This window comes from Gordionus sp. m RMFG-2023, chromosome 1 (genome assembly GCF_954871325.1).
Source record: "Gordionus sp. m RMFG-2023 chromosome 1, tfGorSpeb1-WG-v2, whole genome shotgun sequence".
NCBI classification, from domain to species: domain Eukaryota; kingdom Metazoa; phylum Nematomorpha; class Gordioida; order Chordodea; family Parachordodidae; genus Gordionus; species Gordionus sp. m RMFG-2023.
In genome coordinates this window covers 30391063-30416867 of record NC_088775.1, presented here as the reverse complement: position 1 = coordinate 30416867, position 25805 = coordinate 30391063, and the positions used below count along the sequence as shown (strand labels likewise).

General features: G+C 28.0%; 1 protein-coding gene and 1 long non-coding RNA gene across 2 annotated transcripts; both read left to right on the top strand.

Annotated features, from left to right (window-relative positions):
* The first annotated feature begins 7595 nt into the window (after window positions 1-7595).
* Window positions 7596-9183, top strand: LOC135924099 (uncharacterized). The gene is made up of 2 exons (XM_065459148.1): window positions 7596-7900; window positions 8163-9183. Exons 1-2 carry the CDS (start codon window positions 7596-7598, stop codon window positions 9181-9183), a joined length of 1326 nt encoding a protein of 441 aa, XP_065315220.1.
* A 7399-nt stretch (window positions 9184-16582) lies between these two features.
* Window positions 16583-17152, top strand: LOC135922802 (uncharacterized). The gene is made up of 4 exons (XR_010571035.1): window positions 16583-16667; window positions 16711-16830; window positions 16874-16993; window positions 17037-17152. It is a non-coding gene; the product is annotated as an uncharacterized LOC135922802 (long non-coding RNA).
* The last annotated feature ends 8653 nt before the right edge of the window (window positions 17153-25805 follow it).

Below are 25805 nucleotides of genomic sequence, written 5' to 3'. Positions count from 1 at the left end.
TTTAAAGCCTAAAATTTCTAAAAAACCTTGTCAAAAAATTAGAATAAAAAAAAATAGGACAGTATCAATAAAAAAAATTAATATTGAAAAATAATAAGGCCCTTTAACGTCGTACTCTTTTTCATATATATATCAAATAAATCTTTTAATTTTACAATAAATTTTTGTATCAGTCATCCTAATCATTAAATACTCCATCATATAATGAACTTTATCAATCTCCTTTTTTTTGATTTTATCCAAAAAAATTATGTTTACTGATATTTTTTTTATTCGCATCGCGCATAGGCAGTGACCCCTACACTTTTTGAGGGATAGAAGCAGAATACCCCCCTAAAGTACCCCCCCCCCCCCCCCCCCCCCATTGTAAATTATTTTTTGACACCAATAAATTTCAAAAATAATTTTTATTGCATCAATATTTATTATAATATAAATATAATGTAAAAAATATATGCTTTAAAAATATTATTTTTAAATTAATAATTTAGATAAATTAGGGGAAGAGAAAGCAAAAGAATTTATAATTTCATCAATATTTAATTGTTTAAATAAATTATTTTCCATTGATAAAATGGTTAAATTATTAAGAAATGGATCTTTCATGACACTACGAAGTCTTGTTTTAATTAGTTTAATTTTATTCATGACCCTTTGGGCAGTACATGATGTAATAGGAATAGTTAATAAATATTTATATAAAATTGTTAAATTTGGGAAAGCAGAAAAATTTATAAGCAGACGATAAGGTAAAATAAATGAATAGTTTATCCAGTCTGAATCATTCATCTCAGAATTATTATCATCTCCGAAGAAGCTAAATAATGTATTAGTAAAAATATTTTAATTAAATAAATTTACAATTATCAGAATCTGACAAATCTTCTTTAACCTCTAGGTCACGAGTAATAATTACGTCCCCCGTTTTAGCCATTTTATAAATATTTCTAAACATCAACATTTCCTCAAAAACTTTACTTATATTTAATTGATAAAATTCACAGATATCCTTGATATCATCTTTAACAATTGCCTTTTCCACCATTCCCTTTGGGGTAAAAAATGATGTTTGACTCAAAAATTTTATCGATTCATCGTTAAATCTTTCACTAAACTGCATAATAATTAAATCAAGTGCAGCATAAAACACACTGATTTTAAAGCTAAAATAAAATATTATATTTAATGATGAAAGTATATATATACCTCTCCTTTTTGGATTGTAATGTTTGAAGTCTTGAACTTTCAAAATCAAAAGGTAAATTTCTCTTCTTCATAAAATCTTGGGCCTTTGAAAAGACATCCAAAAATTCAGTATTATTATCTATTTTAGGATTATAAAATAATAAAAGATAATAATTTAAATTACACTTCTCATATTAATCAGGAAATCTTTTGCCAATTGAATTTGATTTATTGCAAATCCTATATCCTTCGAAATAGTTTGCAATTTTGTACAAGCCAAGCTTGTTATCAACAATATTTTATCCAAAACACATAGTGATAAAATAAAATAAAATTTTTCTATTCTATAGACTATAGCACTAGCCATAGTGGAAGTGGCAGGATCTTCAGAATCCTTTAAATTTGCCAAAGCTGGCCTCAAAGCATCATAAAGTAGGAAAAAATTTACAATCGCCTTATATGATGTTAGCCAGCTTCTATAAATATAAAATAAACATTATATATCGAAACAATTAAGATAATATTACCGAGTGGTATTCTTGATGCGTAAAAATCTATGTGATTTTGTCAGTAAATCACTCTGACATGTTTTGAGAACTTCATATCTTTTAACACCATTAAAATATACGTAAATTTCGTCTAATATTCCCAAGACATTTCGCAGCTCTTTTACTGATTGGCATAATTGAACAACTATTAAATTTAATCGATGACAATAGCACCAAATAAAAGCTACCTTTGGCGCCTCCGCTCTAATCAAAGCCTGCACTCCATTAATTCTTCCACTCATGTTTGAGGCGCCATCATAGCTTTGCCCCACTAGGAATTCGAGGGGTAGATTCATGGAGCCAAGCTTGGATATTATATTCTTTTTAATATCGAGGCCCGTTGTATTTCGCGTACAATAAATGTCTATCAGCCTTTCAATGGGCTTAGGTGTCTCGCTATTTTCAACATATCTCACTATCAAAGCTATTGCTTCTGATTTCGATACATCATATGGGCCATCAACTATATTGAATAGCACTTGAATTCAATCTCCTTTTGAATTTTTTTATAACCATATTTTTCATGGTTTCAATAAGAATATTTATGTTATTTTATGATAACAGATTTGAATATAATTTAGATTTTAATCCCTAATTTTTTTCTCACTTCTTCTTTCTTCATTATCTTGTATATACATTTTAAGAACAGGCTCAGAATCTGCAATAAGTTTAATAAGGCTCATCATATTGCTATCTTGTTGCCTGTTCCCCCAGAAGGCTTGATTGCGAGATATTAAATATCCTAGGCATCTTATTATTATTATAACGATATAACGGTTATTATCGACACATTCCTTTTGGGGTATTATAAATTGTAATATGGAATTTTTATTGTGAGAAAGCCTTCCATAATCGGCCATAATATGTGCCTGTGAAGATTCATGCACAATAATATCACGATTAATATTTTGCCATATATTAAGACCTTCACATGTCTATTTTGAATTTGAGTGTGGACCTCTAAATAATAGACATGTTAAGCAAAAAACTTTATTCATTTTAATACTATATGTAATCCAATTTCTAGCAACTTTGCTCTTGTCAATATTAGTTTTCTCATAAAAACTTTCATTAAAGGATCTGTTTCTATTATTAATATCTTTGGGGAATAAATAATGTTTAGGTTGGAGAGCTCCAATTCCAGATATTTATCAATTATAAATTTGTCAATTCTTTTTCCAACAATATTGATGGGATCATTTGATTCCTAAGAAAAGGGAGGGGGAGGGAAGATAAAATAAACATAACATATTTCACATTAAATCGGGGTTTAACTTCTTTTGCTGATCTTGATAACTCATTATTCTCCATTATTATCAATCCCACAACACCAGATCCAGATGGCATCTCTTCTTGATGTTGATCCTTTTCTGTAACTGTAGTAGTGTCCATAATATTTATCTTTGACATGATAATAATTATAAATTTATATTTATTTAAATTATCAGAGTCAGATATAATATTTTCTTCTAACATATTTTCATTATTAGTACACTTTTAAAAAAATAATCATATTAATAAAAATATTTATTATACCAACAGCATTGATTTGCCAATTTTTACTTCTTTTTCCTTAAATTGTGTTTTAATACCCTTTATAAATAAGTATAAACAATTAAATATTTAATAAAAAAAATTACTTTGCTATTTGTCCAATTTTGAGAAATATTCTTAAATGCCACTATTTCAAAGCTTTTCTTTATATCGTGAAAATTAAGCCCACCATGTCTTTTTCTAATATGATCTGTCCATTTATCATCTCTTATATTATGATATGTACAATTTTTAATCAAGCATTTATATTTTTTTTGGTTAATATTTTTGGGCATATTTTACCAATGATCTAAAAATTATAAATGATTATATATAAGATTTAATATTTAAATTTTTACTATTCCCTTTGATAAAATTTTAATTTTGCGTCTAATCTTGAAAGTGGAAAAATAATTTTATGATAAGAAATCGGATAACAAACTAATTTGCTAAACATCGACCATTAAAATTTTTTTTTTAAATAAAAAATTAAAAAATTTAAAAAAAGAAAGTACCCCCATAGAAATTTATAGAAGCAGTTGCTTCGGACCCCCCCCCCCCCCCCGGTTGTAGGGGTCACTGCGCATAGGTGCTAAATTTGTTTTTTATTTTTATTCATATCGTATACATTACAATATTATATTTAATTTCTTATTCATAATTTCTATTTTGTTAATTTTTTTTGAAGTATATGAGGAAATGATGATATCAAATATAGATTAAGATAGTAGAAAATATCTGATCCTCATTTAATTATATATATTTATGCGCCTTTGTTTTTATTACAATTAATGAATCAAATGTATTTTAGTTTAACAATAATTTAATAAAATTATCTTTTATTTTTTGAATGCTTTTGATGATATAGAATAGGGAAAAATTAAATATATAGTCATTGGGTGGGCTACGAGTCGGTTATCCGCCAAATAGCGATATTTTAAAAATATTTTTTGGGATTATGTGTTTTATACGTATTTATAGATATATAAAACGAAAATCAACATTTTTAAAATTATATTACTAGTAAATTTGGTCAATCGAATATTTAGTAAGTGGTCGGTTTTAAGCTCGGCAATCGGTCAAATCAAATTATTTTCAAAAATTTTTTTTAGGATAATGCTTAGTACGTAAATATACACATATAAAACAAAAATTAAGATATTTTGATTTAAAACGTCAGCAATTCAGTATTTAGTCATTGGGTCGGTTACGAGTCGGTTATCCGCCAAATAGCTATATTTTAAAAATATTTTTTGGGATTATGTTTTATACGTATTTATAGATATATAAAACGAAAATCAACATTTTTCAAATTATGTTACTAGGAAATTTGGTCAATCGAATATTTAGTTAGTGGTCGGTTTTAAGCTCGGCAATCGGGCAAATCAAATTATTTTCAAAAAATTTTTTTAGGATAATGCTTAGCACGTAAATATACACATATAAAACAAAAATTAAGATATTTTGATTTAAAACGCTAGCAATTCAGTATTTAGTCATTGGGTCGGTTACTAGTCGGTTATTCGCCAAATAGCGATATTTTAAAAATATTTTTTGGGATTATCTTTTATACTTATTTATAGATATATAAAACGAAAATCAACATTTTTCAAATTATATTACTAGTAAATTTGATCAATCGAATATTTAGTAAGTGGTCGGTTTTAAGCTCGGCAATCGGTCAAATCAAATTATTTTCAAAATATTTTTTTAGGATAATGCTTAGTACGTATATATACACATATAAAACAAAAATTAAGAGATTTTGATAAATAACGCCAGCAATATTTACCTTAGAAAATTTCCATTATTTTACTATTCTAAACCTACTCATAAATTAAACATCAAAGAAATCTAAATTATTTTTTTAATTTTTAGGTTTTTCATATGTATATATACCCAAATATAAAAAAAGCGCTATCCAATCATCATTCCGGTTTCCTAAAATGATACTTACATATTTACGCATATAACGCCCTCTTACGGATATATATTTGTTAATTTTTAAAATTGAAAAAAATTTATTTATGTTTTAATAAACTATGAAAATATTTCTTTTATAATAATATTAACTCAAAATAAAATTATATATTATATGATATTTAATCAGAATCCTTCATTTAATAAAAAAATAATTTAAGTATATTTTAAAAAAAGTTTTAAAAAAAGTTTTAAAAATTTTCATTAAATAAAATATACATAATAAAATTTTGATTGATTTATGATTGATTATGACTAATTGCTTTTTAGCAATTCATTCAAATCATTTTAGCAATTCAGTATTTAGTCATACCGGACATTTTTTTATAAAAATGGAATTTTTGAATTTTTAAGTTTCTTTTTTCAAAACAAAATTCATAGTAAGTATAAAGATATTGTGAGTATTAGATTAAGAAGTAATTACAATTATAAATTAAATGGGAAATTTTTTTTGAAAAATATTTTTTTTGAGCGAAAATTAACAAAGGGAAAAGGCTAACATCTTAAATGTAATTTTGAATATAATTATATCATTGAATTCAGAATTTAATTCTCTATCCAAAACCGCTTAGATGTATTTTTTTACGTTTCCGGTTCAAAAAAATAATATTTTTGTCGCGAAAGCATTTTAACGGGGAAAGGCTAACATCTTAAACGTAATTTTGAATATAATTATATCATTGAACTCAGAATTTAATTCTCTATCCAAAAGCGCTTAGATGTATTTTTTTACGTTTCCGGTTCAAAAAATAATATTTTTGTCGCAAAAGAATTTTAACGGGGAAAGGCTAACATTTTAAACGTAATTTTGAATATAATTATATCATTGAACTTAGAATCTAATTCTCTATCCAAAACCGCTTAGATGTATTTTTTTACGTTTCCGGTTCAAAAAATAATTTTTTTGTTGCGAAAGCATTTTATAGGGGAAAGCCTAACATCTTAAACGTTATTTTGAATATTATTATATTATTGACAGAATTTAATTCTCTATCCAAAACCGCTTAGATGTTACGTTTCCGGTTCAAAAAATATTTTTTTTGTCGCGAAAGCATTTTATAGGGGAAAGGTTAACATCTTAAACGTTATTTTGAATATTATTATATCATTGAACTCAGAATTTAATTCTCTATCCAAACGCTTAGATGCATTTTTTACGTTTCCGATTCAAGGTTTTGGATAGAGAATTAAATTCTGAGTTCAATGATATAATTATATTTAAAATTACGTTTAAGATGTTAGCCTTTCCCCTCTAAAATGCATTCGCGACAAAAAAATTATTTTTTGAACCGAAAACATAAAAAAATACATCTAAGCGGTTTTGGATAGAGAATTAAATTCTGAGTTCAATGATATAATTATATTCAAAATTACGTTTAAGATGTTAGCCTTTCCCCTCTTAAATGCTTTCTCAAATTAAAAATACCTTAAAAAATTTATATTTATCATTTACTTCTTTATCAAGTAATTACAATATATTTATACTTACTTATATAAAGTCATAACCAAATATTAATTTATTTAAAAACATTAATTTTTAAAAACCGCAAATTATTTCTAAGAATTATTAAAAAAATATAGATCTTAAAATTTCCATATTTTTAATATATTATAATGTAATGTTATTATAATATTTTTTCTCTAAAAAATGCAATAAATCAATAAAATATCTCATTAATGGGTAGGTCTATAAGTCGAAAGGCTTGGTAATACGAAAGGCTAAAAAATAATATTGAAAATAAAAATAACAAAGAAAATGTTTAATGAGATATTTGATTGATTTATTGCTTTTTTTAGAGAAAAAATATTATACTAACATCTATTATAATAATCCTCAAAAAACGTTAATCAAGTTTAACCAATAGAGTTCTTTTAAAAAATATTTGTCCAATGATAATCATCATAGAAATTTTAAGCCATTAGTAATTCCCATGTGATATATAATATGGCGAAACACAATATCCATATCAAATTTGCCATTGCAGATTATCATATACTATACGCATTTTGATATCATATATATATATATATATTTTTTAAACAATTCTTACTTAATTCTTAATCTATCTATCCTCGTGTATTTGCTATTCTTACAAGGCGGACTCTCTGTAAGATATAGAATCGGCACGGTAATCATAATTAAATTTAATAAAATTTTTCAATGAAGGACCACAATATTAAAATGATCTCTTTAAATATAAGATCCCTGAATGATAAACTAACTATACTTAGGCACATGAAAGACCAACATTACGAAATCCTCCTTTTACAGGAGACCCACCTTAAAGTAACTGAGGTAAGGAACCTCTTAGATTACACCTTATATTGCAGCTCAAATGCTGAACACGTATGGGCTGGGGTGGCGATTATGATAATAATAAATTAATAAGACTCGTAAGCTTCAACCCAATCTCCAGCCGAATATGCCGCCTTACCCTAAACTTAGGATACAAAAAAGTTCATTTGTTTAATATATACGCGCCTCACAATGATAGCGTTTTCAATATGGAATTGGAGAATGTCCTAAAGGAACTACCACATCGGGATGGCATCATTCTAGCAGGCGATTTCAATGCTTCGGTAGGTAAATCTAAGAACTCTTCCTGCCTTGGAAACGCCACATTAATACAAAGTACGAACCCCAACGGTAAAAGGTTAATAGAAATCTGTGAGCTTTTCAACATGAAAATTGGAAATACTTTCTTCAATCATCCAACTCATCACATCATGACTTACAAGAATCCTTTCTTTGGCACTACCTCACAGATAGATTTATTTGTAATTTCCACTAAGATCTTCAAGTGGGTGAGGAGACATCAGAGTAATCAGTAAACTAAACCTTACACTTTTCACCGACCATTATCCATTGGGTTGTGAACTCAAAATTAACAACAGTATCTTCCCAAACCACACTAGACAGAACAGTCTCACCACTATAAAATACATAGCTAGAAAAGACTTGGCACAACTAAATGACTTAGAGGTGAAAGAAGAGTTCGTCTCTAAATTAACATCATGGAGAAATACAGTAAATAGCATGATAAACCCAAATCTGACCTGGAAGGACATTAAGCTGAATTTATTAGGTAGTATAACATCATGCTTAAGACCACGCACCAAGCGCAGAGAGTGGCTCACCCCTCCAACAATACAAATAATTAAAAATCTTACAACAAATATATCCCACCACCAATTCGCAAAACATCATAGGAGGTACATTACTCACCGCATAAGGGCTGACAAAAGACTGTTTATTGCTAACTTATCGAATTCTATCCAATTCAATTTTGATAATAATAATATTTATAAGGCCTTCCAATCTCTTAAACTACTCACCACCTTTAAAACCAATCCTTTACCAAGACTACAATTAAATAACAACAAGATTATAACTGACCCTAAGGAACAATTAGACTTATGGATAGACCACTACATGAACCTCTACAGAACGAGATGGCCTAGACCTAGATGTGACTACCCCTTCCAAACACCCAGTCAGAATCTTAACAAGTCCGATATAGTCGGTGCCATCAAACGTCTAAAAATGCATAAAGCTGCTGGAGCTGATGGGATCTTTGCAGAACTCTGGAAGATAGAGGTAAACCTAAGTGCCAGCTTACTACTTCCCCTCTTTAGGGAGATTTGGAATACGGGTAAGTTTCCTGACGAATGGATGACATCAATTATACTAAACTTCCCTAAAAATAAGTCTCCAAACTGCCTTAAGGATTACAGAGGTATTGCACTGATTCCAGTCACACTAAAAATGTTCACATACATCATATCGGTTAGGATTAAACCAATCATTAACAGGTTCCTTTCAAACGCTATCACATCGTACAGGAAGGGCAGAAATACAACGGAGTTGACTATGGCACTTAAGGTCATTCTGGAAAAGGCCAGAATGCATAAATCCCCCATCTTTGCCCTAATTTGATTTAAGTAAGCCTTTGACTCTATAATTCAGAATAAGATATGCCCCTTGCTGGAAAACATTGGGATAGATAAACATCTGATAGCGCTAATTAAGATAATTTACGACAATCATAGCGTAGTTCCTCAACATCTAAATATGAAATCACAACCTTTTAAAGCAAATATGGGCCTCAAACAAGGATGCATCCTCTCACCGATTATTTTTAATGTAATAATGAATGATATCCTAAATAAATCCCTTAAACAGGAATATGCACTCAACACTTATTACAGTGATCAATAGCACCTCAATGATATGCATAACTCTCTAAACTTTCTATGTTATGCCGACGACGTATGTATTCTAGCCAACTCAGAATACAAATTAAGAAATATTTTATCATTATTTGTCAATAACTGTGATGGATATGGTTTAAGAGTTAACTACACAAAAACCAAGCTGATCACCTCAAATACCGATGCGAGTAACTTAAACCCCTTTAACTTTGAGGGTAATACGATAGAATTAGTGTCAGATTTTAAATACCTAGGAACCAGGATAACATCATTAGGCCTCACTTTTTAGATACGAAATCGAGAACGAATAATGCTAGACTCTGCTATCATCAACTGTCGAAATTATGGTCATCCAACCAAATATCAACTAATTTAAAAATAAGACTTTTCAAGTCCCTAATTGTACCCATTTTTACCTACGGCCTAGAGACTTGGCAGGACTCAAAAAGTAACATAAACGCAATTCAGACATTTATAAACAAATGCCTTAGAAGAATCACCAAAACGTATTACCCATACAACACATCAAATACAACGCTCTGGAATAGATGCGACATCCTACCAATCAATCGTCACATACCCTTGAGGAGGCTAGAATTATTAGGCCATAGCTTAAGACACTCGCAGGAAAATATGATATTCTCGTCCTTGAAATGGTGCCCTGACGGTAGGAAGAAAACTCCTAAATACTATTGGTTGGCGAAATGTTTGAAAGATATGGACCTGAATAACCTCTCGTTCGCAGATTTCATGGCACTCAGCAAAAACAAAAAACACCTAAAAGAACATTTACAATACATATTAAAATATGGCCTAAATTAATATTGAAACCGTTCTTCTCCTTAACTTTCTTGCAATAAATAGAATAAAGTATGTTTAAAAATGATAATAACCTTAACCAACAACAACATAACTTAACTTCCTTTATTAACCCACGACCTTTCTTTTCTGGACACACGATATCGGCGACGATAACGATAACAATTACGAAACTATTAGTTGTATAATGGACAATGAGAAGACACACTGGTTATAATAATAACGCAATAACTCGGACGAACCACAAATATCATTGGCACAGCACATACAAGATCTACAGGACATACGATATTTGGCACACCGAACAACAAACAAGGAAGAGGCTCTTCATGCAAACTTAACATAAAATCTCAATACTTACCAAGATATAAGGGTTATTATTTTTTGTTGCCTCACTAAATACCACTTAAGGATGCAGGTACATTAATATATGACATTTTTTTTCCTTAACACTATTCTGCCGGTAACGGAACTAATACATCACCATTATTGTACTTCTTACTTCTTCACTTTGCTAACTGGCTACATGGTGGTACCGTCCACTATAATAAACATCATGTATGGGATCTATATACTAGTGAAAATACATGATGCACGCTTCAACTCCTGGTGGGTGATGAAATTGCACGGTGCAATTTCTGGCGTGGTAATGAATGAATGAATTTGCCATTGCAGGTAAAATATTCTTTTTTCAACAAATTTTATCTAGCTAATATTTTTGAAATATTTTCTCAACACCAAAGTAAACACTATATTCTTCATTTATTTTATTTTTGATGTGTAAACTTTCATTAGAGTCTATGGCATCTGGGCTGAATCAAGGAGAGTTGGCTTCAAAGTTAAATTTCAATTATTTTATTTTTGATAAGATCACAAATACCAAGGTAAAAGTTATTATTTTTAAATTTATATAAAAAAAATTCTTTTTACCTTTTAAAACCTAATTAATCAAAATTCAGATGCCATATCAATATCAGATGATGTTTAGATATTAGTAATAAATATTTGCTCAACACCAAAGTAAACAATATTTATTAAAATCTTCAATTATTTTATTTTTGATGTGTAAACTTTCATTAGAGCCTATGACATCTGGACTGAATCAAGGAGAGTTGGCTTCAAAGTTTAATTTCAATTATTTTATTTTTGATAAGATCACAAATACCAAGGTAAAAGTTCTTATATTTTAAATTTATTTAAAAAAATTTCTTTTTACCTTTTAAAACCTAATTAATCAAAATTCAGAGATGCCATATCAATATCAGATGATGTTGAGATACTAGTAATATTAGCCAATTTATCTTTCATTTTTCAAAAGTATAATTTTTAGCAAATAATTTTTATGCATTATTTTATCATGCATTTTTTTTTTTTTAAATCAAGGCCTATACCAAAATATATGTTGTGGTACACCAAACTATTTATAATATTGGAGAGTGGTTAAATTAAAAACACTATACTTTATGAATTATCACTTCTATGAAATATCAGAGCAAATATATATATAAAATAAGGTCAGACAACTTTAGTAAAAAATTGAAATTAGGCTAAGCAAAACTTGTGATGGGCATTAATTAAATTCTTATTGGGCCTAAAAATGTTGTCATTTGCGTGGTTAAACTATACTTTATGAATTATCACTTCTATGAAATATCAGAGCAAATATATATATAAAATAAGGTCAGACAACTTTAGTAAAAAATTATTAGGCTAAGCAAAACTTGGGATGGGCATTAATTAAATTCTTATTGGGCCTAAAAATGTTGTCATTTGCAGACCTCTGGTGATAATACAATTATATATTTTTGTTTTTCTTTAAATTTCTGAACATATTTAAAAAGTAATTTTTATGGTTCCACGTCAATTCGGCGATATAAAAAAATGGCATGAGAAGCTATTTTGCCTTCTCCCTTAACACCAAATCCTAATTGATACTTATACTTAATAAGTTAAGACCCTGGATTCTGACCCTTGGCAATTATTTTTTCTATAGTCCATTGCAATGGGGTAGATACTACCACAGTGTATTATGAGATAATAAGGTTTGGCCCCATAATTGATTTTGATCTATGATGGCAGGTCTTTTTTAATTTAGGAAGGTTTTAAAAGCTTATAAATGATTCTTGATGAGTGCAGATTTTATAAGAAGTGAGAACAAAAACCATTGTATCTGGGTAAAAAATTTGTTACAAATATCATAACTTACAAATCATATTTTTTTTATTCCATATTTTCCGTAATATATTTGACTTTTTCTCTAAAAATTTATAGAAATCATGGAAGAATAAATATGGATAATCTATTCCTCTCATTTTATTATTGATTAAAGAAAAGATTTTTTCAACGTTGGCATTATGAGCTGATATAGAAAAAAAGCATGTTATAATAGCAGTTCACTACATTGGTGAAAGATTGGGATATAAAAGAAAGACCCATTTTTGATGAAGAGCAAGTTTTGCATACTCAACATGTCTGATTTTATTTGTAATAAACAATTAAAGTTGCAAAATTGGCTCAACAACTTTGAGTCATTTAAAGAAACATTTTTATTTTTTTATAAAAATCGATATAGATTTTTCTAAATCTGACTTGGGAACATTTTAATTTTCATCCATTTGAAACATTCCAATTCTTTATAAAGGTTATGATTAGAGAGCAAAATATAAAATTCTATGTCTATACATTCAATAAATTATCATTGAATTTATTTAATTTTTTTGTCCATTTTTAATATCTGTTTCAAATGTTACTTGAAGATAAGTTATACTCTCATCTAGCAAGAATATATTTTTCAGATTATAAATTACAAATACAAATGAATAAGAAATATTTTTAAAGATTTTTTATTGTGCACATAAATGAAAATTACTAACCATATACTTCATATAAATAATGAATTTTAGAATATCCCTTCATCTAAAAAATAATGGACTACTTGGAAACAAGGTCAAACAATATAATTCCCGGTAAAGCAGTAATATTACCATCATCTTTTCAAGGTTCTCAAAGAAATATGCGAGAACGCTATCACGATGCAATGGCCATTGTGCTAAAATTTGGCAAACCTGATTTGTTTATTACTTTTACATGCAATCCTAATTGGCGTGAAATTAAGGAAAATCTATTTCCCGGGCAAAGTCCTACAGATAGACCAGATTTAATAGCCCGTGTTTTTAAATTGAAATTAAATGAATTATTGTTCGATATAAATAAATATACAATCGAGTTCCAAAAAAAGAGGTTTGCCTCATGCCCATATACTTATTATTTTAAACGATGATAGCAAAATTGAAACATCTCAAGCTATAGATAAATTTGTTTGTGCTGAAATTCCAGATAAAATTCTCGAACCTAAACTTTTTCAGATTGTTACCCATTTTATGATACATGGTCCTTGCGGGATATTTAACTCCAAATCGCCTTGCATAGAAAATGACATATGTACCAAAAAGTTTCCTAAGGATTTTCAAATGGAAACAAGACCAAATATTGATGGGTATCCATATTATAAAAGGCGAGATAATGGTATTACAATTCTTTCCGGTAAACCTACGGATAATCGTTATGTTATTCCATATAATCGATATCTAATGTTAAAATTCAATACTCATATTAACGTGGAAATTTGTACATCTATTAAATCGGTAAAATATATCTTTAAGTATATTTATAAGGCCTATGACTGTACTAATGTTGACATTAATGTTACTTCAAATAATTCCTGACGAAATTAAATCACATTTAAATGCGCGATATCTGAGTGCATGTGAATCAATGTGGAGATTATTAGAAAATAATATGCATGACCGCTCGCACGCTGTTATTCGCTTAGGAATTCATTTACCTTTACAACAGCCAGTATATTTCACTGCTGGACATGAAAGAGATGCTTTATTGAGATCAGAAAATAAACATACTACTTTAACGGCATGGTTTGATTTAAATAAGACAGATCTAAATGCTAGACAATATCTTTATGGGGAAATACCTTATCATTATGTGTTTACAAATTACCATTGGAAACTAAGAAAAAAACGATTAAATGTAATTTCGAGAATGTATTCCATTCATCCTAATTCTGGTGAACGATTCTTCCTTTGATTATTATTATTTCATGTTTGCGGGGCTACAAGTTTTGATTATTTAAAAACTATCAATGGAATTTTTATGAGTACTTTTAAAGAGGCAGCTATTAAAAGAAATTTGTTATCAGATGATAAAGAGTGGGATTCATGCTTAGAAGAGGGATTATATCAAATGCCGTCACAACTTCGGAATAATTTTGCCTTTATCTGCATTTTTTGTCAGCCTGAAAATCCTGCATATCTATGGAATAGGTTCAGATTTATGATGATTGAAGATTATTTGCGTCAATATTCAGAAGTAATTGCAATAAACATGGCTTTAATGGACATCGAAAACGTTTTTATTGATCAAGGTTTATGCTGTCAAAGTTTTGATCTTCCTTCACCTACAAAAATCCCCCCAAAACATTATGATGCCCATGTTGAAGCTGCCGATTCAATCGAGCGTATATCTAAATTAAACCGATTACAAAAATATGCTTTGATTTAAATACAAGCGATTGAATTAGAAAATATTCCAGAAAGATATTTCTTCGTGGATTGCCCTGGAGGTTCAGGTAAAACGTATCTTTACAATACCTTAATGTGTTATATAAGAGCAAAAAATCAAATTGTATTGCCTTTTGCAACCACCGGCATATCCTCTATTCTTTTAAAGGGGGAAGAACCATCCATAGCGGATTTAAATTACCTGTGCCTATCTTTGAAACTTCTACATCCCATATGAATTTACATAGTTCGCTAGCTCTAGATATTAAAAATAGCAAATTGATTATTATTGATGAGGCCACAATGATGACTAAACACGCTTTGCGATGCATTGACCGATTACTTAAAGACATTATGAAAAATTCCCACCCATTTGGCGGAAAAGTTATTTTATTAGGTGGTGATTTTAGACAGACTTTATCAGTAGTGCCTAAAGGCTCCAAAGTCGATATTACAGAGTCCTGTATAAAAAGTTCAGATTTATAGAGTCATTTTAAAATAATATATTTGATTGATAATATGCGTATTCCATCAGAGCAAGTTGATTACAATGCTTGGTTACTTAAAATTGGAGATGGGCTATCAAGCAGCAATTTTGATCTTCCTACAAATAGTGTTGAAATCCCACCTTATTTGCTTGAAAATGATTAATTAATTAAATGTGTATATGGTAATTCTATAGAAATTGTTGATATAGATAGTCTTTCTACTAAAATAATATTAACCACCAAAAATAAAATTGCATTTACCCTCAACAACGATATCATTAATATAATTTCAGGCCCTATGAAACATTATTATAGTGCAGATTCCATTGAAAGCGATAATAAGGATGATATAATGAATTTTCCAATAGAATTTTTGCATTCACAAACTCCATCCGGTATGCCACCTCACAAGCTAACACTTAAGGTTGGTACAATTGTTATGCTATTACGCAACTTGAGCCCAAAGAAAGGACTTTGTAATGGTACCCGTTTAATCATACGACATTTACATATTAATTTTATTGACGCACAGATAAGGGTTATCGAGCTTTTCTCCCACGAATAGATCTAGCTCCAAGTGACTCAGTTACCATTTACTTTAAAAAGACGACAGTTTCCTATAATTCCCGCTTTTGTGATTACAATAAATAAAAGTCAAGGACAAACTTTTGATCATGTAGGCTTATTCCTCCCTGAGCCCGTTTTTGCCCATGGACAACTATATGTGGCTCTTACTAGATGTAAATCTCAAAATAATATGAAAATTATGATTTTGCCATCAGAATTACAAGGAAAAATTTTAAAAAATGATAAAACATTCACTCAAAATATCGTATATAATGAAATCTTAAATTCATAATTTGTAAGAAATTCAAAAAAGTTACCAACTTTGTTATTCACCATCAAATCACCAACTTTACATCATCTTCAAAAACGAAACCACCTTGAGCAAAGAAAAGAGAACTTCTTCACCATCGCTAAACCATTTTCCTCACCAACAACAGTAAATTCTATTTTATAATTTCAATTTACACGTTTTTTTCAGGTTATTTACGGCAAACTACGAGCAAGGAAATTACAACATCATCATCAGAAACGAAACCACATTGAGCAAAGAAAAGAGAACTTCTTCACCATCGCTAAACCATCTTCTTCGCCAACAACAGTAAATTCTACTTTATAATTTCAATTTACACGTTTTATTTCAGGATATTTACGGCAAACTACGAGCAAGGAAATTACAACATCATCTTCAAAAACGAAACCACATTGAGCAAAGAAAAGAGAACTTCTTCACCATCGCTAAACCATCTTCCTCACCAACAACAGTAAATTCTATTTTATAATTTCAATTTACACGTTTTATTTCAGGTTATTTACGGCAAACTACGAGCAAGGAAATTACAACATCATCTTCAAAAACGAAACCACATTGAGCAAAGAAAAGAGAACTTCTTCACCATCGCTAAACCATCTTCCTCACCAACAACAGTAAATTCTATTTTATAATTTCAATTTACACGTTTTTTTTCAGGTTATTTACGGCAAACTACGAGCAAGGAAATTACAACATCATCTTCAAAAACGAAACCACATTGAGCAAAGAAAAGAGAACTTCTTCACCATCGCTAAACCATCTTCCTCACCAACAACAGTAAATTCTATTTTATAATTTCAATTTACACGTTTTATTTCAGGATATTTACGGCAAACTACGAGCAAGGAAATTACAACATCATCTTCAAAAACGAAACCACATTGAGCAAAGAAAAGAGAACTTCTTCACCATCGCTAAACCATCTTCCTCGCCAACAACAGTAAATTCTATTTTATAATTTCAATTTACATGTTTTATTTCAGGATATTTACGGCAAATTACGAGCAATGGCAAAACATTAACAAAAATTCTTACATCCCTCTCAATTTTGAAAATATTTTAAATATCCTTTTTTAGGTAAAATTTTCTATATTATAAAATTTATTATATTATATTTTTTATATGGTTACAAATGCATATGTGTTGTAACCCGATAATCATCAACTCTTGAAGTATAAATAATTATTATATTTTCTTATAATTTATATCTTTGTCTCTTTTTTTCTATTTCTTCCTTCTTTTTTTCATTTCTTTGCTCCCCTAAAATCCATCTCCTACCTTCATGCGGTGGGGAGTGAACAGCAATTATGACTAACAGGAGCTCTGGTAAATAATGTTAGTATTTAGGGTGCTAATAAGAGATATTGTTTCATTTTTGTAATTTTAAATATAAATTTATAAATCACATCTCAAATTATAATTCCCCGTCATTCTTGACGGGTTATCAGTGTCTGGTAAATAATGTTAGTATTTAGGGTGCTAATAAGAGATATTGTTTTATTTTTGTAATTTTAAATATAAATTTCTAAATCACATCTCAAATTATAATTCCCCGTCATTCTTGACGGGTGATCAGTGTCATGCTAATATGAGATATTTTTTCATTTTTATTCATTTTTGTAATTTAAAATATAAATTTCGAAATCACATGTCATAAAATAGGAAAATATCTGATTTTTCCATCATCAAATAAATGTAAAATATATTATTCATCAATCATTGAATAAAAAAGACAATTCATCACTCTTAGTCTTAATGGGTTGGAATTGGCCTGAAGGAGGAGGGGGAGGGGTAAAAAGAATTATCGTAAAAGAACGAATAAAATTTTCATCCCCATCATTTTTGACGGGTTATCAACTAGTTACATTATAATATATTAAAAATTAGAAAATTTTAAGATCTTTTCAATTTTTTTATTAATTCTTTGAAATAATTTGCGGTTTTTAAAAATTAATTTTATTATATTAATTTTTAAATTAATATTTTTAATTAAATTAATATTTGGTTATGATTTTATATATTAAGTAAGTATAAATATATTGTAATTACTTGATAAAGAAGTAAATGAGAAATATAAATTTTTTAAGGTATTTTTAATTTGAGAAAGCATTTAAGAGGGGAAAGGCTAACATCTTAAACGTAATTTTGAATATAATTATATCATTAAATTCAGAATTTAACCGCTTAGATGTATTTTTTTACGTTTCCGGTAGTGTTGTTAATTTGCTTGGTCGTAAAATTTACGACCAAATTTTGTGCTAAGGCCGACCCGGGGTTCAGACCCGGGGTTCAGACCTACACCTGGGGCTCGGATAAATGAAAAGTAAAAAAAAAAATTTCATTTTCTAATCTTAAATTAAATCTTATTCATTCTAAATTAATAAAGCTTTTTTTTATTCTCATTTTCTTACCATTTTCTTTCTTTTGATAAAAATTTTTTATGGTAAAATAAAAATATATGTAATAAATATTCAAAAAGAGTAGCCCATGCATGACGGAAAAAAAATAAAAAAGTAAAATTTTATATTAACACATATTGATATTGTAATTAAATGTGAAGGGGAGGACCAATATAAAAATTCAACGTTATTCATGCATGTATAAATAATAAAAAGAAATGTAAATTTATAATTTGTGATAAAATAATGGTCAATAAAAAGTTTTTCTTTATTATATTAAAGTTATATTCCCAATATTATATTTGTCATAATTTTTAAAGGGATGTCAACTATCCAGGATCACCACGGGTTTTAAAGGTATAACTAATAAATTTGGGTTTTAAGTAGGTGTATGCCGATATCACTTTTTGGAGGCCTATCTGATCCGATATTCTCGATATTAAATTGATATCGACCGATTACCGATCCGATATCATATCTAATTTTTAGTCATTTATTTAAATATATTATAATGATCAGTTATAGTTTATATTCAATTCTATTGCAATTCTAAAAGTATATAAAATATTTTTATTGTTAAATAACTTTTATATAAATAAGTAACATTAATCTATATATAATAAATAATAAACAAATATATTATGAAATTTGAATAAATATTTTAAACAATATTTAACATTAATAAATCGAAGATTTCTTATTAGAAATACCAAAATTTACTTATTTATCAGAAATCAGTTTACGTTTACGGCGATGTTAACTGTCAAGTTAATATCACCAAATTCACTAAAAACAGATTCTGAAGAGATTATCGCACACTTTTATAAACAGAATGTGCAAAAAAATAACAATATGGCAGAATGATTAATTAATTATTAATATTAAAAAAATATGGATTTCGATTTTATTTATAAAAATAAATGACTATTAAAAACTTAAAAGAAATTGTTGAGAAAATTTTTGTTATTTTTTAAAAACTTCCTGTAATTTAATTTAAATATTTATTTTTCAAATGGTTCTTCAAACCAAATAACAAAACAAGATCCATATAATTGAGGTAATTACTAGTTTTTTGATTTAATATATTTCACACACAGCCTCTTTAACTCACATACGATATGATATATCGAAAAAGAAATTCGATCTATATCATAGTGTTGTTAATTTGCTTGGTCGTGAAATTTACGACCAAATTTTGTGCTCACGTTGTTAATTTGCTTGGTCGTAAAATTTACGACCAAATTTTGTGCTCAGGCCGACCCGGGGTCCAGACCCGAGGTTCATATTATTTTTATATGTTAAATTTTTTATTCCGGAATCTAGACACGGGGTTCAGATATATGTAAAGTAAGATAAAATAAATCTCATATCCTTAAATTAAATTAATATTATTATACCTTCTAAATTAATAATTTAAAGCTTTATTTTATTCTCATTTTTCTTTTTTGTTTGTAAAATTAATTATAATGAATTACACATTTATTTAAAAAGTTATTTAACTTTAATTAAATAAACTATATAAATTGATTTAATTTTTTTTATAAATTGCAAATGTTTTATTTTATTTATTTTTCATTTCTTAGTTATAAATATCGTCAATTATCTCTTGAACACATTATTTTTAAACTTTGCCATAATTACTATCAACAATCATCATGCTTTATCTAAATTTATTATTTTGAGAGAGTTGAAAGGCCGAGCGTAGAAAAAAATTGTTCTTAGAAATATACCATTACCCCTCCATTGATATAATAGTTTTTCTTTTTTATTAATTTTAATGACAGCTTATTAAGCTTGGTTTAAAAAAAATATTTTATTTTGATTTCGCGGCTTTGTCCATGTGAAAGAAACGTATGCATATATTTATATATATATATACTAAATGGGGTGAAGTACTAGTAGAAATAAATTTATTTTTAAAATTTGATTTAAATAAAAATATATACAATAGAATATAAAATACAATATTGAATATAAAATACAATATTATATTTATATAATTTTTCCATTTTTTGCAATATCATAAACATGAATCGAATGCATCTCATCTTGCTTGTGGATATTATAGACTTGAATTGATCATACATACAACAATCCAGCCTAAAAAATATTTAAAATTATTATTAAATATATTTAGAAAAATATAATTATTTATTAAAAAATAAATTATTACTATGCCTAACAAATTATTGCCATATATCGTCATGATGGCCCATTATATTTATATCCCAAGATGATAGCGATATGCATTGTTTTAGGGTGGAGGGAGCCATCCTGTTCCTCAATTTAGTAATAGTATTTCCAGCAAGATAAAAAGTTCTTTCCGATGCCACGGAAGTTGTTTGTTGGCATAGAAAGTCTCGCGCCATCTTAGCTAAATGAGGAAATCGATTTTCATTCCCTCTCCACCAATCTAGCACGTTAGTTGTCTCGGGCGCTACTGGCTCAAGAAGATAGGTGTTTATTTGATTGTCACTATCGCCATTTGATGATACTTTTCTAAAGAGATAAATTTAAAATAAATAAAAATCATAAAATATATCATTTAAATTAATTCTATCAAAATGTATTATTACAAATATACCTTCTTTTCAATCCCTGCAATAATGAAATAGTTTTAAGGTTGGAAGGATTGTTATTATTATTGAATGAGTACTCATCAAATGGCTCCGTCGTATATTTTGAATAAATACCTTTGAATATAGCCATATTTTTAATTGCTGCATCTTCCTTTAAATTAGTGATTAATGTATTTTTAATCCTAGGGTCCAGTATTGATGCAGCATAGTTGTTTGGTGTTAATATATGCTGGCTATATTCGTCGTATTTTTTTATCATAGATGTTGCTGCTTCTCGTATTGAAGCATCAGAATTACCTATTTCTTGATTTTTTAAATTCTCCAGAATATCGTTGAAAAACAATATCGCCATCCCTATTGTTGGAAGCTGCGAGCTTATTTCAACCGTTATTTGATAAAAAGGCTTTAGAAATTCTTCTAAATTTGAGAAGAATTCTATATTCTCAGGAGCCAAATCGGTTTCAATTAATCCAAGCTCACTGAGATGTTGTATTGCCTTGATATTCTATAAATAGATATAAAAAGAAATAATATTATAAATATACAAAAATATTTTTATTTTATACTTTATTAATGGCTGCTATCATAAGATACACGCTATTCCATCTTGTTTTCACTGGAAGAGGTATTTTTGTAGCCCCATTAAAGGATTGATATGTTTTCAATAACTTAGGCGACACATGTAATCTGGAAACGAAAGCCATTATATTTTTCAATTTATCGTCCAAAAATATGAAGCCCTCATTAACGATTAGGTTTATGATATGGGCCATACAACGATGACTGTATATCACAGTATTATATTTTAAATAGTAATGTTTTTTTATTAATTTTGTGGCTTTTACCACGTTAGAGCCATTATCATGCGTAATAGAAATTATATTATCACTAAATTCAAAATCGTGGAAAGAAGATATCAAGAGTGTTGATATGTCATCCCCCGTATGTGGGTGGGGGAATGATAATAAATCTAGGGCTACATTTATCATATTCCAGTCATCGTTTATGTAGTGAAGTGTTAGCGAGCAAAAAGATGAATAATTTTGCGAAGTCCAGATATCAGTAGTTGAATATTTATGTTTGAAGTTTTTTAATTTATTTATAAGTTGTAATTTTGCCATATCATATATTTTTCCTAAGTTTTTGGAAAGGGTTTGACGACACCATAGTTTAAGATGGCTATTTGAATAATATATCATTTTTTTTAAATAATTCATTATCTACTAAACTAAATGGACTTGAAGTTTTTATTAAAAAGTTTAATATAAGTTTATTCATATTTAAATTCTCATGTATTAGAGGCTTTCTAATCCCAGGCATCGTATCTTTTGTTATTATTTGTGATAACTCAGTGAATATAGTTGAGTGCGCGGACTTTAGATGTTTCTTAAGATTAGCTTGACAAAAAATAAAAATATTATTATGTAAATATTTTATTTAATATTTTTGAATTTATGTAGAATATTTCTTTTATTATTCTGTGCAATTTCATACACAAAAATAAGATTTTTATGATAAATACAATAAAATTTAATTTCTGGCTAAATTATTTCTAATAAATGTTAACGATAATACCAAAATATATGTCAAAAATACTACAAATATGATATGCAAAATATTTTTTGATAAGAAAATGTAACAAAATGTTTTTTGAGAAAATAAAGGTAATCCAAAAATAAATAAAAAGTAATATACTTTGTGAAGTAGTATGGCTGTATATTGCAGTGCAATAGAGGCACCTCTTCCTCGACTTCTTGGGAGTCAGCGCGAAAGAATTTTTTATATCTACAGAATTGGATGATGTAGAATCCCCAGAAAATGAAACAACTAATTCTTGTCCAATAGACTGAGATAATGAAAAATCCTCGCTTGGAATGTTTACAGGTGAAATCGGTGTTGAGGTTGATTGTTCACCATTAAAATAATCAGAATCAGACCAATAATCATCTTCTAAAATGTTACACATTACTTTTAAAAAATTATTTAGTTTTGTAAAAAACGATTAAAGCTTGAAAAATTTTAGAAGAAAACTTTAATATTTAAAATAAATTATTTTATTAATTATACTATTTTTATTCTTCTATATATAGTTTTTAAAAATAAAACTTCCGTTTGTTTTTTTGAAGTTAAAATTAATTATTATTGTTTAAATAGAAAAATAATTTTATTATTCAATTTCAAATTTTTTTAATATTTTTGAAGTGGGGGTTATTAAGTTATGAATATGATGTTTAATGAAATATGTTAACGATTTTATCAAAAATAAAACCCCTTATATAAAAATTTTTATTGCAAAAATAAAATAAAATTTACTATTAAAAACTTAAAAGAAATTGTTGAGAAAATTTTTGTTATTTTTTAAAAACGTCCTGTAATTTAACTTAAATAATTATTTTTCAAATGGTTCTTTAAACCAAATAACAAAACAAGATCCATATAATTGAGGTAATTACTACTTTTTTGATTTAATATATTTCACAGCCTCTTTAACTCACATACGAATACGATATGATATATCGAAAAGGAAATTCGATCTATATATAATACATATCTTTGAAGTTTGAAAATAGTGATTACTAATTATGTGATTTTATTTTTATTTTTATATTTTATTTTCTGTTTCAGTTTTAATATGCTTATTATAATTATATTATACATAATAAGAAAAGCTATGACGATGATGATGATATTACGAATACGAATAAAATTATAATTGAAAACAAATGTGTTTTAGAAATTTTTTGAAAAACTTCCTTTTCTTCCGAAATCTAAAAAAATGGAAATTAATTTTCATTAAATTTATAATTATAACTGTTTCCATCGAGAATGTTGACGGGAAATATTTTTAAATAGATCTAAATTAATCATATTTATGTTGAATTTTTTATGTAAAATAAAAATTTTTATTATATTTATAGAAACTAGAGACGCAGTCACTCGTTAATATCAATCACATCTTTATTTTAGATTTTAAAATCATGTAGAAATATATAATTTACTTTTTTGATCACATAAGAAAATAGGGGTATTAAAAAAATTAGCTACATAGTTGATGAAATTAAATAAATTCGGTCAGAAAGTTCGTATCTAATTCTGAACTAAGATCAGGATGGTATAGAAATAATCTATAAGCAAACCTACATAATAATTCATTTTAATTATTTCCAAGCCCTAAGTGTCCCCGATTAAAAAATTTTTAGTCATAAGCTGAGTTGCTTGCAGGATTTTCCTATTTAAGTTCGATATTATTGATAAATAATTTTTAATTAAAATAGTTAAAACAACATTATTTATGGGGTTCGAGTTAATGCTGGCTTATTTTCTTATATAAATATTGCTAATGTAGATCGCAGTAATTTTATTAAACCCACCTCGGGTTTGGGATTTACACAACCAACCAATTAAACAACACCCATATCGATATTTTGTGTTAATATATACCTGACCCCCCCCCCCCCAATACCTATACCCGCCCTGTATGAGTGATCAATATTATTATTATTATTACAAAAAAATATTTTTATTTCCATATCAAAAAATATTATTTTTCACCCCACCCCCACTTTCACCCCGCCCCCCCCTACCCCATCCACCTCCAAAACCAAGTTATATACCCATCAAGATAAAAAATGAATACTTTTAATCTAAAGTTATTTAGTTTAGATTATATTTTACCCATATATCGATATTTTGTTTTGATAAATTATTCCTGACCCCCCAAGACCTAGACCCGCCCTGCCCTCTATCAGTCATTATTATTATTGCAATAAAAAAATATTTAATTATTAACTTGTTTATTAAATCGTTACACGACACGACCCCGGGTCTGAACCTCGGGTCTGAACTCCGGGTCTGTGCTCAGAGCTGGTTTGGTCGATTTTTTAGACCCAAACCCCGGGTCTGGTTTTATACAACCAACCAATTAACAACACTTCCGGTACACAAAATAAATTTTTTGTCGCGAAAGACTTTTATAGGGGAAAGGCTAACATTTTAAAAGTAATTTGAATATATTTATATCATTGAACACAGAATTTAATTCTCTATCCAAAACCGCTTAGATGTATTTTTTTACGTTTCCGGTTCACAAAATAAATTTTTTGTCGCGAAAGACATTTATAGGGGAAAGGCTAACATTTTAAAAGTAATTTTGAATATATTTATATCATTGAACTCAGAATTTAATTCTCTATCCAAAACCGCTTGGATGTATTTTTTTTACGTTTCCGGTTCACAAAATAAATTTTTTGTCGCGAAAGACATTTATAGGGGAAAGGCAAACATTTTAAAAGTAATTTTGAATATATTTATATCATTGAGCTCAGAATTTAATTCTCTATCCAAAACCGCTTAGATGTATTTTTTTACGTTTCCGGTTCACAAAATAAGTTTTTTGTCGCGAAAGACATTTATAGAGGAAAGGCTAACATTTTAAAAGTAATTTTGAATAAATTTATATCATTGAACTCAGAATTTAATTTTCTATCCAAAACCGCTTAGATGTATTTTTTTACGTTTCCGGTTCACAAAATAAATTTTTTGTCGCGAAAGACATTTATATGGGAAAGGCTAACATTTTAATAGTAATTTTGAATATATTTATATCATTGA